Genomic DNA, 18821 nt, shown 5'->3' on the forward strand with positions numbered 1-18821 from the left:
ATTGCTCAAACAAGGAGGTACACAAACAGAGACAGACATTTGCACTTCGAAACAACATGAAATAAAAGGATGCAAACTCACACACTTCACCGGTTCTCATTCATGAGTTCTCCGCTGTCGTTTCCGTGTTAGTCCCAATCCTAACTTCTCCTCACCTTCTTTCTTATGAACACGCAACAGTCGGAGTAAAGTTTAAAAGCCCCCCGCCCCAACCCCTCCATAGTCACTGTCAAATCAAAGTGAGGGAGGGAGGGTCAAATGATACAAACCCAGAGCGGTTTGAACCAATCTGCGCTTGCACAGGCACACGCTGTCCCCCTTCCGCGTGGCTCACCACAGAGTATCAGATGAAGTGCTTGCGGTTAGCGGGGCCGGGTCACGTGAGCGGGCTGAAGCGCTCCGCTTCCCTGATTACAAGGCAGGGCCAGCCAGAGGCCCCCCCCATCTGAGCGCGAGCCGCCGGCGCTACCGCGAGCCACCAAGACGAAAAGGCGCTGCAACTACCGGTCTGAAGGGTGGCGAGTGGGGGAGTGGGTGTGTGAGTATGCCTTTGACTGTGACAGGAGTCGATCCGGCAGAGACAGAGGGAAGCCCCCCTTTACCCCATAATAGAGAAAACCACAAGTGCAGGGGTCTCATCTTCAAACGAGGGGTCGTTATGGCTTCCAAATGGGGAAAATGGTAGCCATGCCTGCCTGGCAAGTGAGCCGCCACACGACCGCCACTAATCAAATTGGAAGTAGAAAGCAAAGAGAGGGGAGGACAGCGGCCACATGCTGATGAGCAACAGCGTAACGGATTCGAGCAAAATTACAGGACTATGTGCAAAGATATACAACTTGAGGATCTGGAAAAGCTCTGTATGGAACCTCTGAAAAACATGTTTAAATGTATAGTTTGCAACCACATTAGGTACACCCTCACAATTGAATCAGATTCAATATATGAGCTGTATCAAAGAGTATTCCTATCATAATGCTCATTTTTAACTCATTTACTCTCAATAACGTATAAATACGTTTTTTTAATGTTCTAAGTGTCCTAAAGACGTAATTTTTTTTTTTTAGGGGGGGGTTATGCTAGAGCATACAGAAGGCTTTGAGGCAGCCTCTCAACTGCAAAGAACGGTTGAAGAAATGGTAGTTATTACACAAACGGCCAGCAGATGGCAGCAGAGCAAAGGAGATCAACCAGGGCCATGTCAAAAAAAAGCTCAATGACTTACAATTTAAAATAGATTTGTGAAAACTGATGAAACTTAGCTCTCTTCTAATGCTAATTGCTGCAAAACGGAAACAGATAGAAACATACTTTTTCCTGATGGAAGAAGAGACTTTAATCTTTCTTTTGATAGGTTCCATGCTTTTATAGCAATAGAACACAATATTCTGTTGGCCTTGCAAAATCAGCCAAAATCCAGTAAAACAGCCGGGACTGCTTCTGTGAAAATGGCGGCGAGTGAATGAGTTAATAAGAACATACTGGTTTTTTTTTTTTAAAGAGATGTGTGAATACCTCTTCTGAAAAGTTCTATGCCCTGTTGATAACTAAGCACTGCATGGATCTGCAAGTTTAACACACCTCAGTGCATCCGAGGTCTTTCCAAGCATGTCGGGCAGCAAGAGACAACAATTTAAGCAATATCGTGATTTAAAAACACCTGTTTGACAAATGACACGCGCCGGAAACTTCCGACACAGCATCCCACTGCATCAAAACTCCCACCACACCACAAGGAGTTGTCTTAAAAAAAATACAGTGTGACATGAACAATAAAATAAAAACATCCCAGACACCCAACAGACAAGCATCAACACACATGTGGAAGTGTTTATCTTGCAGCTCCCTCACTGAGTTCTCAGTGGGTAATTACGCTGTTATTAAGCTCTTGTGGTGCTGTAATGACACCAAGCGTGGCGCAGGAAGTGCCCCGCAATTGCTTTTATGCTTAAAAAAAAAAAAAGAAACTTGATTGAGAGCTTCAATGATCATTTGACTTTTAACATCATTTTAGTCACTTGCATGTTAATGCACTGAGTAATATTAATGGTAGACAATACAAATTATACACATTCAGACCATTTGATGGCAGTTTATTCATGACTGCATTTGTAGTAAAATTAAAGGCTATGAAGATATACTATAACGAGAACCTAATAAGCTCAACACATCAACTTGCAGAAACCTGCCTGAATTATAATGAACAAAATATGAGTTTTGAGTGCTCAACATAGATGATTACGCCTCAAAAGATTTGGAAGCCGTGCGTGTCTTTTGAGAATCGAGATTTTCTATGGCAAACTACACTACAAAATACTCCCATGTGTTGACCATTGATGGTTAAAGTTGTGCACATACTAAAATTGAATTTTGTTTGTTTGTTTTTAGTTTCTAACGAACGAATTTCAGGTTGCAAAATTGAGGACAGAACAATGAAAGTCTAGCAAAGCAAAATGTGAGATTAAAACATGTCAAATTCATAAGAATACAACCCAGAGTGAGTGTAATAAACATGAAAATTCATATTGCATTTGGGTTAACTGAGAAATGAAACAAAGGACGTACTCACGTCAAGCGCTGTATTTGATTAATGTGGAAGATAATATTTTTTATTTTTTTCCAGCATGCTAGTTCTTGCTTACTTTATAGAACTTGGCTCCCGTGTCGTTCTGAAAGAGACTCAGACTTTTGCTGTCCAGCCGCCAGTAATGTCTCTTCCTCTGTCCCAAAGAAAGCAAAACCCAAATGAGCGCACGAGGGAAAAAAACGGAAAAACAATGTTACTTAACCCTCATACTTGATGTTATTTCTCGAGGGAAAACACTTTAAGTGCTGCTGCATGCAAGCTGACCAGACAAGACATCTTCTATTGGCTTCTGGGGTTGACAGTCTTACCAGGTTGTCTCTGCTGGTATAATGAACCATCCAGCCCTCCTTCACCACAGTGGAACTCCGCCTCTTGGTGTGTTTGATGGACTGGACCACCCGCATCAGTGGGATGTTGGTACTTGTGGAGGGGCTAAAATTCATGCACATAACATTTGAATTTAGTGGAGAGATAATTATTTACAAAAATAAATTAATTTACTGCGATTGGCTGGCAAGCAGTCCAGGGTGTACCCCGCCTACTGCCCATAGCCAGCTGAGGTAGGCTCCAGCAACCCCCCCGTGACCCTTGTGAGGAATAAGCGGTCAAGAAAATGGATGGATGGATTGGATCAAAAATCGTAGATATCGTGTATCGTGATATTATCGATATCGTGACCCAAATATCATCACAGTAATAGTACACCCCTAATTAATACCTTTTTTTTTTCACTTGCTGTCAACTGAAGATGACATCACTTATACAGTGAGGAAGCAGACAACGACCAATCATGGCTCAGTTTGCTGACCAAACCCAGAAAACAGGTCAGCCATGATTGGTTGTTATCTACAACCTCAGCACAGGTGATGTCATATTCAGTCGACAGTAAGTGGAAAAAAATTAGTTTTTAAAAGGTATTAATTGTACATGAAAAATAATGACGTTATCAAATTCATACCGGTATCGGTCTGAAACACAACGGTATGGAACATCCCTATAAAAGTAATATTGAATCATAATAATATCCCCATACCTAATAGCCTTAATGGGCTCCTCATCTTTCTCTCTGTCCAAGAAAGGAGAATCCATGTCGAACATCCTCTCCTCTGGAGTGGAGAGTTCCTCAGGGTCATCCAGCCCTCTGCTGCCTTCCATGTCACCGCTGTCCACTTCCATTGTATCCAGGGTGGGGTCCGACTCCGGGCCGGGGCTAGATGGCTCTACATATGCACATCAAGTTTCTCATATTAGAGATATGACTGCAAAATGGCTCAAATCCAATGGATCTTACCTCCATTGAAATCCACTTCACCCAAACAGTCTCTAGGTACCTTTGAAGCACACCGTTTATGGCAGTTGAATCTGCAATCTGGTAGAGAAAGACATGCACATCGTTAACTCATTTGCTCCCAATTACGTGTGCACGTTATTGGGAGCAAATACGTTTTTTTTTTGTTTTTTTTAATGTTGTAAGTGTCCCAAAGACGTATTTATACTTTTTTTTTTTTGCTTTTCATACAGAAGGCTTTGATGCAGACTCTCAGCTGCAAAGAACAGTTGCAGAAATGGTAGTTATTACACAAACGGCCAGCAGGTGGCAGCAGAGCAAAGGAGATCAACCAGGGCCATCTAGAAAAAAAGCTAAATTACTTACAATTTTAAATAGATTTGTGAAAACTGATGAAACTTAGCTCTCTTCTAATGCTAATTGCTGCAAAACGGAAACAGATAGAAACATACTTTTTTTTTCCTGATGAAAGAAGAGACTTTAATCTTTCTTTTGGTAAGTTCCATGCTTTTATAGCAATTGAATACAATATTCTGTGGGCCTTGCAAAATCAGTCAAAATCCAGTAAAACAGCCGGGAGCGAACGGAACTGCTTCTGTGAAAATGGCGGCGAGTGAATGAGTTAATGGCGGAGAAGTGTAAAATATGCATTTTGTTCACATGCTGGTCTTGCCTTTACACTGCATTCCCTGACGAAAGATTCCCTTGAGCAGACGCTTGCAATACTGGCAGATGGTGGGCCGGGTGTAGGAATGGATAGCAAAGGTGTGAGGCACCTTAACCCGACCCAGCACCATCTTCTCCATCCAGATAGGCCTGCCACTCCACGACAAGATTCGCTTCCCTGCTTCTTGATGGGACCTCTGCTGCTGTTGCTGCAGTGGATGCGTGGGAAAGGACGGGAAAAACAGCAAGTTTGAGGAGCATGTGACAATGTAGATCAAAGTTTTTAAACGTAGATGCACATTCAAGGTTTATTGATCAAGTTTCCGTGATCCGAAGCGGCTCAAGATATGTCGTGCAACTCACCTCATCCAAGACAACGGCTGCATTCTCCGCAGGTAGCGGTCGGGGAACGGAGAGGGACGGTCCTGGCAGCGAGACATTGGACAATCTCCTCTTCCTCACACCAGTACAGTTATTTGGAATCTTAAAGGCGCAGCGCTTGTGGTAGTTTAGTCCACATCCTGACACATAAACAAAGGAACCTTATTGAGGTGTGTTACAATTAGGGCTGTCAAAGTTAAAGTGTTAATAGATGAATTAATCACAGAAAAATGTCGCATTAATCACATATTAACGCATATTAATCGCACTATTTTTTTTGACCACGCTTGAGCCTTGAACGGAACCGCGGATGGTTACATTGAAGGCTGCGCAGGTCAGTGATGAGGTATTTCCTACGCCTGTTGTTCCAAAATGAGCGGGGTGACTCCAGTTGGTGGTAAATTTCGCTTTATAAAAACACCCCGACGGGACTTTAGATAAAACAAAAGTCATTTGCATTGATTGAATTAATAATTGCTGAATTGCACCCAAATGATATGATGCTGTTACGTTTCGAGCAATACACGCATGCATGCAATTGCGTACGTGCATTTAATCAATGTTTGCAAATGACATTCAGACAATAAAATGCGTTAATGTCAAAATATTACGGTATTTTGTATTTATTTTATATTACGCGAATACGCAAGTAATTTAGCTGATTAATCAAAATTAAAAAGTGTGATTAATCAGATTAAAATTTTGAATCATTTGACAGTACTAGTTACAATGTGACACAGCAGGTGGGGTGGTGATACAATTGTATAAAAATAAGATGTTAACATGTCACCAGTGCAACTTAACTCATTCACTCGCCGCCATTTTCACAATTCGCAATCCCGTTCGTTCCCGGCTGTTTTAATGGATTTTGACTGATTTTGCATGGCCCACAGAATATTGTGCTCAATTGCTATAAAAGCATGGAACCTATCAAAGGAAAGATTAAAGTCTCTTCTTTCATCAGGAAAAAAAAAGTATGTTTCTATCTCTTTCCATTTTGCAGCAATTACCATTAGAAGAGAGCTAAGTTTCATCAGTTTTCACAAAGCTATTTAAAATTGTAAGTTATGTAGCTTTTTTTTCTACATGGCCCTGGTTGATCTCCTTTGCTCTGCTGCCACCAGCTGGCCGTTTGTGTAATGACTACAATTTCTGCAACCGTTCTTTGCAGTTGAGAGGCTGGATCAAAGCCTTCTGTATGCTCTAGCATTAAAAAAACAAACAAACGTATAAATATGTCTTTGGGACACTTAAAACATAAAAAAAAACGTATTTACACATTATTGGGAGCAAATGAGTTAATTTCTGAGTCTAATGCCTTTTTTTTTTATATATATATTATTGAATAAAAATTTGTGTGTTTTTGTGTGTGCATGTCTAACCTTCACATTTGAGCCCCTGCCGAACAAGACCCCACAACATCTCCCCGCAGTAGTCACAGAAGGTGGGGGCTTTGTAGGAGTGGACATAAAGGGCATGAGGTCGAATTTGGAAGTCTTCAACTGTGGCTTGGGCTAGAAACAAGAGTACAATGACGTAAGCAAACTTGAAAATCAAAGCCATCCGCAAAACAACTTGGCCAACAAAACTGAGAGATGAGAAAGTGAAAAACGTGTAAGATGATAGAGAAGTAAAAGTACATCGATCAAATTCATTGTGGCACAGTTTTAATATCAACACTGCTGACAGTAAGTCAAAGCTTTCGCTGCAAAAATGGCTGCTATGTCTGCACTGTTACAGTAGAGGGCATCATATCTGTGCAATGATCAAACTTGATGACATAATGTGACTGACAGATCAAGAGAAAATGTCCCATAATCATGTGCTATCAGCCCATTGTCGTTATTTATAATCCAGGAGCTGTGGATTCGTCTCTTCCTGTTTCTCTATTTTCTCACTCTGTGGTTTTGTGTCAAATACAACACTGAGCTCATTGTTGGCAGTAAGAGTTGGTTAGTCATGTGAACGTGTGACTCACTAAAAACGAGATGATTGTGTAAGATTAAAATTGTGAGGTGACAGCTGCCAAACGAGTACGTGCAACCAAAACGTATTTCCTGTGTAAACTTGAAGAATATGCGTGTATGCAATTGTTTTTGCTTACATCAATAGTGCACATCTCATGCTCACATCATTCAGTGCGGATGAATTTCTTGTTTATTCTTCAACTATGGAAATACTTTTTTTTTTTTTTTTTTTAAATAAAAAAAAAGGCAAGACAAATAAGTGGTGGACCGGTCAAAGGTGTGAGTCTGACGTGCTACCTCAATTAGGCATTACAGGGTTCAACATTAACATCCAAAATTCCATACTTTTTCAAGACAGGGGTGGGTAAATAAATAAATAAATAAATAAATAAATAAATAAATAAATAAATAAATAGATGTGTATTATTCTGATTCTTTGATCAGCTACTAGTCAGAGAATGTACCCATTCTACCAATTACTAGTTATCAACACTAATGCAAGATTGGACGCTTATATGTCAGGGGTTAGCGTCCAATGGGGTGTGCAATAATCAAGGATCAATGGCTGATGTGGAGGCAGGAATCGACCTGCCGCGGTGGATGCTAGCCCTCCATGAAGTCCATTAATGCCTACTTCCCACATATATTCGGTACACGGTACTTACTACTTACAAAGCCTGATCCCAATGAAGTTGGAATGTTGTGCAACATACAAATAAAAACATTACACAATAATTTGCACATTTTCAATTCATTTTCAAATTATATTCAATTGAATACACTACAAAAATTAGCTTGAATATCATGTTCAATCTTCAGGTCTTGTTGAAAATAAGCAGGGACAAATCTAATTTAATATTAGAGAATATAAAAATAATAATAATAATTAAAAAAAAAAAACTAAAAACAGCTCATCTATTATTATTAATATTATTTATTTATTATATATTTTTTTTTTTTACCCTTTTTGGAAAATAGAGCCAATCTAACAGTTTCGGAAACATTACTAAAAAAAATTTCCAGACCTGTCAATTTATTAAATCAAATTCCAAATCTTTTCCATATTTGCATAGGAACCCTGGCATGAATATAATCAAATGTTTACCCAATTTTAAATTTAATAGCATGCATTGATGAATATGTAACAAGGTGTGACGATGCCAGTCACCTTGCATGAAGACCAAACTTAGGTCACTGTGGTGTGCATTCTGTTCGTCTTATTTCAAATTTAATGTTACGTTAGCCATATTGCACCAAGAAGCATCAATACAGTCGAAATACTGCTGAAGCACAATCATGCAATAAAAAACATCTGTGAAGACTAGATTCACAATGAGCTTTTTTATGGGTAAGTAGTATTTATAGTTTTATTTTATTTTTTTTTATAACTATTTGTATTATTTTTTAAATATAATTGAATGAAAAGAAAGAAGGAATGCAGGTCACATTGCAGTACTGCAGGGGCAACATTGCTCACTTAGCCAAAATGAAAAGCACCATTCATTGAGTAACATAAATAAAACAAGTGGATGATTCTTCGTCCTCGCGCTGTTACATAATTGTCGTCAAGTTAATCGACCCCAAACAACAACATGTATTCAAGAAGTTGTTTTGGAATCACTTCTCTCAAGCGGAGCCCGCATCTGTTTGCTTCAAGGCACCACATTTTCCATTCACAAGCCACAAGTTTAAAATCAAAGAAAAACATACAGTATAACAAGTGCTTTTTTTGTTTTTTGTTTTTTAACTCACATTCCCAACAAGAGTCATAAAAGACAAATTTCGCACTGCCGATGGTGGTAAATGAGTAACTTGTGAAAGTGGGTGGTACAAGATGGGAGTGAAAAACAGAACAAAGGGACAATCGGTCAGGCTGAACCGCAAACCTCATGGGCCCACATGGCCTTTTGCAGTGTACGCTGTGACCAGGGCCGGCCTGCATATCAGAGCATGTTTACACACCACGGTCCTAACTACAATCACTTATTGCTAGAAAAACAAGTCGTCTTCTTTTGAGCTCCGACCCAAGGAAAAGCCACTTTTGCCGCTTTTTTTTTTTTTTTTTTTTTTTTGCACTGAGGGACATTCTCCGACTCTTTCTCCCAAAGCCACAGAATAAAACGACAGGTTGGTTCAGAAAAACTCACAAATGATGACGAGACAAATTAATGGGCGGAAATTCGGAAAAAGATTCATATTTTCTCTCAACCAAAGAAAATGGTTGAAAACAAAAATTTGTTGTGCCTGTCGTGTAAAACTCATTGTCATACTGCTGAATTTATAGCATGTTGAGTGACAAATTGTAAAAAACCACCTGCAGATTGAAAAGAGAGAAAGCAGGGGGGGGAAAAAAAACAAAACAAAAAAAACAAAGGGTGACACAAAGAGAGCACAAGACAAACACAGACAGTGAGAAACAAAAAGAAGGAAGTTCTCCAGTCTACATTCCTCAGTCCTGAAGTATCCTCAGATTCTAAACCTATACAATCGGACCCCGCCTAAATCCCTGCAAACAATACTCTGGGCTCTGGAGAGGGGAGGGGAAGATTCAGGACAGGTGGTGACAGGTGCTTCCTGATGCAGACAGATGGACAGATTTGAGAAGGACCGTTATTGTAAGTGATTTGTAATCTCAGCATTGCACAGGAAGCTGATTCATTCATTCATTCACTGCTGGGAGTAGCACGAAAATACACCTGAGTAACTGACACAAAGGTGAATCATATCGTGTAAACGTTTGATAATGGAGCAACCATGCAAATTTAGTAGGAACAAGTGTCACTCGATTCACTAGTAGTCATTCAGTGACAATGAAAAGATATAAGATCAATATCTTATTTGGATCAGAATATTTTAGTAAATACAGTTATGGGAAAAATATTAGACCACCCTTGTTTTTTCAGTTTCTTTTTTTAGTTTTAAAAGCCAAGAACAACTTAAGATACATTTGTTTGGACAAATATAATGACGATAACAAAAATAGCTCAAAAGAGTTCAATTTAAGACCATAACTCACTGAGCGGCGCAGGCTTGATAGGGTGGGCACGTAGTGATTTGTTACTTGCTTGCCAGGCTTCGTTCAATGTTGCAAAACGTTGCAAAGACGTTTATACTCTCAAACCGTTTTTTTTTTTGCCGCTATGAACTTCTGAACATGTTCAAAATTTAATGGCAACAAGAAAATCAGGAGTTATATGTAACAAAAAAAACAACAAAAAAACAACATCTATTACTGAATATAAAATTAATCAAATATGCTGCCTAACTGGTGAATCAAAATTAACGTTGGTCCGGGAAAATATTTTAGAAAATAAATAAATAAAATAAATAAATAAATAAATAAATAAAAAAAAAAAACAAAGAAAAAAAACTCTCTATTGGGGCACTTAGGGCCAGAGAGGTTTAGTGGTGTTTAGGTGTGATTTAGTGGTGGGAAGATTATTTCATGCTGCTTTAATATGTGGTGATCTTCTGGACGGTTTTATTGTTAAGTCACACCACCGGAAGAAGTTGGGTACAAATGATGATATACTGTAACTTGACAAATAAAACACCGGTACTGGACTAGTAAACACAACCTTGATTAAGTAGGTAATTTGTTTGTATAGCCTATCAGAAAGATTTGTATGCAGTTTTTCACAACAGTTGTAACCACAATTAAAGCAGATCAGTACTACTATGTGGGCAAGTGAGTGTTTTTGCAACATATATTGTAATAAATAGGAATGGTGCCCATTTATACATATTTGAGAATGATTTCGTGATTGCCTGCTCCTTTCTTGTCATACATAACAATATGAAAATGATTCCCACCCACTTCTTATAGTGGGAGCTTTTCCTGTGCATGTCGAGCACAGAACATCTGCAGCTGCGTGTCTCTCTTTCAAATGCTGACGTACTGTAATTTAGTTGTGCTACTTGTTTTGCTTTCAACAGCCTTTAGACATACTTTGCAGCAGACTCTTTGCTCATTGTCTGATGCTGCAAACCCGAACCAATTCCAAATGACTCAGGAAACAGTGCCTGTTTAGTACACGCGCTCTTCTCTGTTTGGTTCCATGTCTTCAGTGTAAACAGAACGTGTCAGCAGGCTAGGAATGCCATAAAGTTTTGAAAATAAATATAGGCTATGTAATTAAAATAAAAATAAAAAACAATCAGTTAACCTATAATAGCATGGAACATATTGTCAAGATTTTATTTTAGTTTTTAAATTCCTCTTTAAGATGTCAAAAAGCAGTTTCTTTGTGATTTTACCATTTGATGCACAAAGCAAGTTTCAAATTTCAAGACAGCATACATACCAGAGAGAACCACCTCAATGAGGTCACCCTCATGGATGTCTTCGCTTGAGGTCAGCCTCTGCAGGATGTTTTCGTCATTTAGGTCGTGGCGGAATAGCAAGATCTTGTCGTACATGCCGAAGAAGCCGCACTCTGGGAACTGGAGGGAGGCGAAAAGACAAGTCAGTTGACCGTACCCGTAAAGTCTTGCGACAGAAGTCGTGTACAAGGCAGAAAACATATATTGATGTCAGTGCTTCTCAAATAGGGGGGCTTCGTTAAGGAGGGCACGTTTGACCTCGGGGAACATGTTTTTTTATTTTTTTTACTGTCTTAGAATAAAGTGCAATTGCACCTCCACTACGTTAGGGGGCAGTGGCACTCTCATTAGAAGAGTGTGCGCAGGGAGCATTCGCTCGGTGGTGTTGGGGTTTTGTTTGCGCTGAGCATGCTCGCTTTGCACACAGCACGAGATGTCTTCTCCTTCCGTGGGGTGGGGGGTGGAGCGGTGGAGGGGGGTTCTAGAAAATAATTGTGAAGCACTGATTTATGTCAACATTTCTGTTAATATTGCAAAAAAAACAAAAAAAAAACAAAAAAACAATTACAGAGCACTTTGACTAGTACATGGTGATAAAGATCAGTCCTGAATTGTTCGGTCTTGATTTTCTAGTCAAGCTCAGTCTATACAAGCATAGACTCCTCGGGAGTTGACAGCAGTCTGACTGAGGAGCAATAAAAGCGTATGGGTGAAGCAGTCAGCAAGCAGCAGGAAGAGGTAAATATCCTGACGCAAGTGGTGGAGAATCACAGTTCAGGAAGTACAGAATCAGTCAATTATGAGTCACTTCCAGTACAGAGGCTCAGTGTCTTTTAAACCAATGTTTCTATCACAACAGCAAAACATAAATCACATGGATATATACACATTAATTGGTGGTACTGCGCTCCACTTTCAAACATCATAAAAGGATTGTTTTTCAAGGATGGAGGAGAGGATGTGCTAGCAGGTCAAAACCAGATGCATGCATGTTTGGAATCGTACTGCATCAGTAGTATTCAGGAGTAAATTCTAGCAGCTGTTTCCCTGTGAACCGGGATAGCACACAATCTCTTTGTCACCCGTGACAATGCAAGTGTCACCAAAGAGCACCAGGGCTAGCACTGACTGTCAATAAGCCACGTTAAGGCACCTGCAGGCTCATAGCTGTAAGTATGTTTACAATCTGACTGCTCTAACAAAACAAAAACTCCACCTCACCGCTCCCATCCACATACCTTTAAAGGACCGAGATCTCATTACCCTGTGAGGTGAACAGTACTGTTTACCTTAAACCTTCAAAACGAAAAGGTGGTGAGCAGAGCGGGTCGGGGGGCATCCTTCCTGTGGTGACTGCTGTGTCACAAAGAGGTTTTCGCTCGGCCGACATGCCAGCTCTCGCGCACACGCGATTGTCAACGCAGCTGCTACATGTGGTCAGCACCACTTGGCATTCATTGCAAAAAGTTTCCACCGAAAACAGGTCTCATTCCACACCAAGAGCATCTGCAGGGTGAGAGGGCACAGGATAATTCTTTTGTTCCATACCTCATTAAACCGAGTGGAAGCCAGGGGCGTAAGAACAATAGACTGGCAAGTTTCGGACACATTCCAACATCGCGTACCTGCATGCGTACTCGGGTCACATGCTGCTTCCTTCCTGCATTTAATAAGAGCATATGCCGGACGTGGAAACAAACTATTAATCATCATTCTCCTGTGTGCATGTGCGCGCCCATGTGGAGCATCTTCAACACAACACAACACAACACATCACATCACAACACAACACATCACATACATCTTTGGAGTCCATAGTGACTGAGCATGTCTTTTGTCACCTTCAAACGGAAATCAATCGAGCTGAGTTGCAGCGGCCACACACGGTGCCGCAAAGATCGCAGAGCAGAGAATCTGCGTGTGAGGTCCACAAGTCAGCTCGGAAAGACGAGTGGAAAGCGGCTTTGCAGTAGTAAGCTTTTGTTAAAACGATCTAATCGACCATTGATATGCTAAATCCTGTTATGAGCAAGTGTTAGGAAAGTACAGCAAAGTGGGAGACGTATGCATGAGGTAGCAAAGCCAGATGAATGTGAAATATGGTCTTGTTTCAACAGAAGCCAACAAACAAAATGACTTCAAGACACTCGTGAATTACCAACAACACCAAGACAGAAGCATGCAGGCACATACAATATGATGACCACCCACACTTTCAAAACAAGAGCTGGAGCAAATGCCTTACAAAGATAATAATGTTCAGTTTTGATAGACAACATATGAAGTGTTAATTTGATCATATGCTTCAGTTCACAGTGGTGTAGACCAGAAATGCATCAATCATAACTGAATATATACCAGCAAAAACTGAGAGGAACACTGTGTAATTTATTTGGGTGTTTCGGTTTTTGGTCTTAGTTTCCTTCTGCCAATATTTTCGGCACAATCATAGTTTAGACCACAAATATGCCACAACCCATGATCCTGAAACACTTTAATTAGACTTCAAACACTTACAAAGAGCTTTTAATATTGCTGAATTCTTTAAAAAACAAAACAAAAAAACAACAGTACTCACGCAAGCGTTTTACAAAAATATGAGCATTCAAAAATGTATAAACTTCCTCAGCAGCCTCAGCAAGCACCAGGGCATCAGTCCAAGTATGTTTATGTTTGCTCTGAAAATAAATGAACAAAAAACAAATCCGCATATGCAGGGTTGTGGAAACCAGGTCCACGAAGTAAAAACACTGCCACGGGTTCTTCTACGCAACTGCTCGTCTCGCACCTGTTGCGTAGAATCACCTGTGGCTAAATGTCATACAATGCAATTAATTACACAAAATTAGTTTAGTTAGTAAATTTTAATCACTTGACATCACTAATTAAAATAATTAAGACAAGGTAGGCAAAAAAATTCAAGAGAAGAATTCTTGTGTTTTTTTTTTTGTTTTTTTTTTAACAACTAGCGATATTATGCAGTTAATAATTTGCACGTACTGTATGAGCATATCCTCCTTGTGATATGTGGAAGTGGTGGGTGACAAAAGGGAAGTGGTGCACAGCCACTGACAGATGGCCATGTGATTACATTACAGTAAGGGAAAGTATGTGGCTTGGCCTCAGGCTACCTCACACCTTATTTATGCTGCAGGAATTCCCTCAGATCTGAAAGACAATTCCACGGAAATGGCCCGCATTAATTTGCAGTTTATGAGTAAAATTCCATGCCAAGTAAATGCCATTCAAAACTTGCGTTGAACAAGGAAATAGATGAGAAAACCTTAAGGGTGATCGCTCGCCATGACATGTAACCTGGAAGTCAATGAGAGAGACTGCATGCTAGCATTGCGTATTTTCGGGTTAAGAAAAGTTTACATGATAACTAAAAATTCAAAACATCTTGTTTTTAATGTGCAAATGCCACAGATAGCATTTTGGTAAATAGTACCAACACAAAATTAGGGATAAATCCAGAACACTTCCAATTCTATATAATGCTCCGCCATCACCAGCCAAACTCTCAAAAACTTGTGCTGGCCAGCTATCAATCTAATGACAGGTTAGCAAAATTTTATAATTGCAATAATAAACATACCCAATTAAAAACAAAATAATGTTTTGTTTTACAAGTGAAATAATTAACCACAGTCAGAAACTAAAAGAAAGACAAGGTTAATTTATTTAGCTTGAGGTGCAGAGATAAAGAAAGTCACAAGATCAGTGTGATACAAGATAAAGACAATGCATCCTTTGACTGACAATGTTCCTTTTGTAAAAATTATGCGGACTGATCACACTACGTGGGAAAACACAAGCTACTGATGCTTTGCTCTGTAGAATGCCTTTAGAAGAGAGTTCAACTACAGGGTATGTCACCTCACAGCAGCATTTAGACAACTTTGAACATAGAATTTGCTCAGCAAACAGGTGCATTAAAAAATCCAGTTATGTGCTTATGAGAAGCGCTGTGCAATAACTCACTTACTGTAAGTCCCACCATACAGGGGAGAAAGAAGCCTGAGAATGACCAAATTATTTAACTATTCCCCATAGGCAATAAAACATCTAACGCAGACAATTAACTGTCGTGTTCTTCCTTTGAGACAAAGCTACTTGACATAGGCCAGAACCAAGTTTCTGACATTGTCCAGTGTTTTTATAACAACCTGACAGAATATTGATTCAATTTGCAAGAAGTGAAATGTTTATACAGTGTCAGGCGGAAAAAGGGTGGGCTACGCCATCTGTCCACTGCTCAAGTGCTCAGTTCATTTAGAAAATTGCTGCTAAGTGTTTTGCCAAGAGTTGCAAAATACTGTAGCTCAACTAATTACAACCAATGATCGGTTAAGAAGCCGCTTTGAGCATGCTTCCCCTCAACAGCGGGTGTATGGAAAAGGCATTTTCTTGGCCCGCGCCAAGGAAAACTCGCTACATCTGGAGGTAGAACGTGAAAATGATAGGCTGAGTGTGCGTGCCTGCCTCAAATAGTTCATAGTTCATACACAAGGAGTCTTGTTCAACTGAAGAAAGGGGATAACTCATCCTGTCGGCGCCCCCAAATACATGCAGACGTGCATGTGACAGTGGGCCAGGACAGCAACTCCACATTCAGTGGGCCTGGAGCAAAGAGGAATTCCAATGGGGACTGAGAACAGCCAGAGACGAGCTGTGACTTTTTCGTTTTCGGGGGCCAGCTTACATTCCATCCATATAGCAGTGATTGTGTCATGGTTCATTCAGAGGTTTCGCTAGTTAATGCTGTGTCATAGTAGAATGAATACGTGTTCTTCCACAATATTCCAACCATCCACCATTTTTTTTTTAAACCACTTGAAGGTTGAAGGGTCCTACGCTAGCAATATAACCCGAATTTCGACTCGTCGAATTTCCCCATTAAAGTCAAGTCAAGTCATCAATATTTAAATAAAAATAATAGGCATAAAAACATCTAAAATACATTAAAAAAAAAAACAAAAACAAAAAAACAAGATGCTGTCCGACTGAAGCCCAAGTCTTTGCCGATGTTCGGCGGTTTCTCTCCTTTCTGCGATCTTTTTATGATTTCTAGCTTCATTTCCATGGTAATTGCTTTTCTTTTTGGCTGGACCAACAGTGATAGAAGACATAGCTTTCTTCTTTGGGACCATGATGTGGAAAAAAACAGGGCGAAGAAGCCAAAGATAGTCCCACAAAGTGTACAAGCGCTAGCACTAGCTAAGTGCTAAATAGCGGATGAGGGGAAAACACTGGGGGCTATATGGTGGACGAGGAGCCAAAATGGTGGACCGGGCGTAACCGTTGTAAAGTCGAAACACCTTAAGTCGAGTGCGCCTTAACTCGAGGATTCCCTCTACAGTATGATTAAACCAGACGATAGATCGGATTATACGCAACCATTGTGTTTACAATAAAACACCTGTATGCCTTCACTCATTCATTATCCGTACCGTTTATCCTCACGCGTCACAATCAGTTTTAAACTCTAGTCCTAGTTTTGTGTAAGCACATACTACACTGTGCTTACTAAGACACATCTGTCATCCCAGACCTCTTTCACATAATGTAAGGATTATACTGCCAATAATGAATAATAATAATATAGTGTTTTTGGCTGCTGTAATTCACCCGGCAGAATGGTTGGTTTCTGACCAAACTCCTCCTATTTTCAAATAATGTTGCTTTAAGACTCTCCAAAGATAACCTCACAATTATTGCACATGGCCTTTGAATACTGGAAGAGAAACAATACTCGTCTGTAGTAATCTTCCGTAGTAAGCGCCAAGGCAATGAAGCAGAGAGGAGTTATTGGTGGTGAGATCACTGTTTGGTTAGTTGCCTCTGTATTATCCCCAATGAGAGCCAGGTGGCTTTCCAGCGAGTCTGACTGTATGCTAGATAATGTGCGCAATGTGAGTCATTTTTTTTTAAATCAGAAATATCAGCATCAACATTCTTGTTTATGTTCAGTAGGTGACAGAAGCTCAACTTGTTTTTCTGTAATTGTGTGTTCATGTCTGCATAAGTATTGCGTGTGTTAACAGCGTCCAGATACCAGGCAGAAAAAAAAAAAAAGGAAGCCTGAGTCACAGGATCTAAAGCTTCTCAGGAAGAGAGCAGAGTGATCTAAGACATGTTTGGCTCGGCCCTCGCACACTACTGATGAGTTAAAGCTTTGCCGCGATCTTCCATCAGTGCCTCTGCCGGAGAAATAAAAGTGCAGTACATGCTACATCTCCGCACTCACACGGGTCAAAATAAACAGGTGAGACGAGGGGAAATTCACGTGAAGATAAGATTGATAGGAGGTTATGATATTAGGATGTAGCAGCAACATGCAGTTGCAGGGTCTGTGTTTGCAGAAAGTGAGTGAGGGATTAGCCAATCGTGCATACTGGTAGGTTTTATTTTTTTTTATAACCCCTTCCACTTTGCATCTTATTTTTTTTTTAACAAGGAGATTAATCGTGGCCAAATTCCAAGAATCAAGCTGTCGCCTCTCACAAAAACAGAGACAGAAAGGCAATATCTGCAAATGTTTAAACAGACAGGGAGGAATAATAGCAAGTGCAGTGGAGGGAGAAGCTATGTGAACATCGGCTGTACAGACTGTGCTGCCTCGCTGACCACAGCAGATTGGAGAGCAGGGGCAGTGAGAATATGGAAACAGGGAGTGGCTCCGAGGAGGGGAACTAACCAACGACAAGTACAACAGTAGCAAGAGACTCTGAGTGACAAACTGAGACAGATTAAGAGACGTTTTTCCCATACTAAACTGCTACTTAAGTACTTAACGAATGCGGTTGGGACTATTGTTCCTATGTGTAGTGTGTTTATCGCTGATTTTTTTTTAAAGATATTTTGGTAAATAAATAGCAGCGCCAATAGCATTGCTTAAGATGTAGTAATCGCCAGAACAGTGGTCCACATTTTTTTTTTACTGCCATGGTTTATGGTCCATCCATCCATTTTCTTGGCCACTTACTCATCACAAGGGTCTCGGCCGGCTACGGGCAGTAGGTGGGGTACACCCTGAACTGGTCGCCAGCCAATCCAGGGCACAGAGACGAACAACCACTCACACTCGCAATCACACCTAGGGACAAAAAAAAAAAAAAAAAAAAGTGTTCTATCAACCTGCTAAGCATGTCTTTGGAATGTGGGAAGAGACCGGAGTGCCCGGAGAAGACCCACACAGGCACGGGGAGAACATGCAAACTACGCCCAGGAGGGCCTAAGCCTGGACTCAATCTTGCGTCCTCAGAACTGGGAGGCGGACGTGCCAACCACTCAGTCACCGTGCCGCCAAATGATCCAAATATATATTTTTCCTTCCATACAGCTGCACCACCTAGTACCAGTCAGCAGGCCGTTAGTTGGGTACCGCTGCTTCAGAACCAGCCCACCAAGATTTTTTTCTTGTATTATTGTTGTTTCAACATTAATTGCACTTCCGCTGCCACCTTCCTATCAGTTTGACAGATCACGAAAGACAGGAAAGGCAAACAGTGCTGTGAAAACAACACAGAATAAGACGTTCTACCTGCAGCTGCCACATGGATCTAAACCGCCAACCTGATATAGCTGTTTAGTAGGGGTGTGCATC

General features: G+C 40.4%; 1 protein-coding gene across 2 annotated transcripts in view; it reads right to left on the bottom strand.

The window, feature by feature from the left end:
• prkd3 (protein kinase D3) overlaps positions 1–18821 on the bottom strand; it is a 33260-nt gene that overhangs the window by 6658 nt on the left and 7781 nt on the right. Inside the window, exons 1-9 of one of the 2 annotated variants that reach the window (XM_077539371.1) lie at positions 12502–12675; positions 11194–11332; positions 6305–6436; positions 4905–5062; positions 4549–4750; positions 3879–3956; positions 3621–3807; positions 2896–3019; positions 2643–2720 (exon numbers count right to left, since the gene is read on the bottom strand). In XM_077539371.1, coding sequence (XP_077395497.1) covers positions 2643–2720; positions 2896–3019; positions 3621–3807; positions 3879–3956; positions 4549–4750; positions 4905–5062; positions 6305–6436; positions 11194–11308 — 1074 coding nt within the window. In that variant the 5' untranslated portion in view covers positions 11309–11332; positions 12502–12675. Of the gene's footprint in view, positions 1–2642; positions 2721–2895; positions 3020–3620; positions 3808–3878; positions 3957–4548; positions 4751–4904; positions 5063–6304; positions 6437–11193; positions 11333–12501; positions 12676–18821 lie in introns of those variants that run through there. The other variant, XM_077539370.1, reaches the window with a different exon arrangement.

The sequence above is a fragment of the Festucalex cinctus genome, chromosome 12 (assembly GCF_051991245.1).
Source record: "Festucalex cinctus isolate MCC-2025b chromosome 12, RoL_Fcin_1.0, whole genome shotgun sequence".
Lineage (NCBI taxonomy): Eukaryota > Metazoa > Chordata > Actinopteri > Syngnathiformes > Syngnathidae > Festucalex > Festucalex cinctus.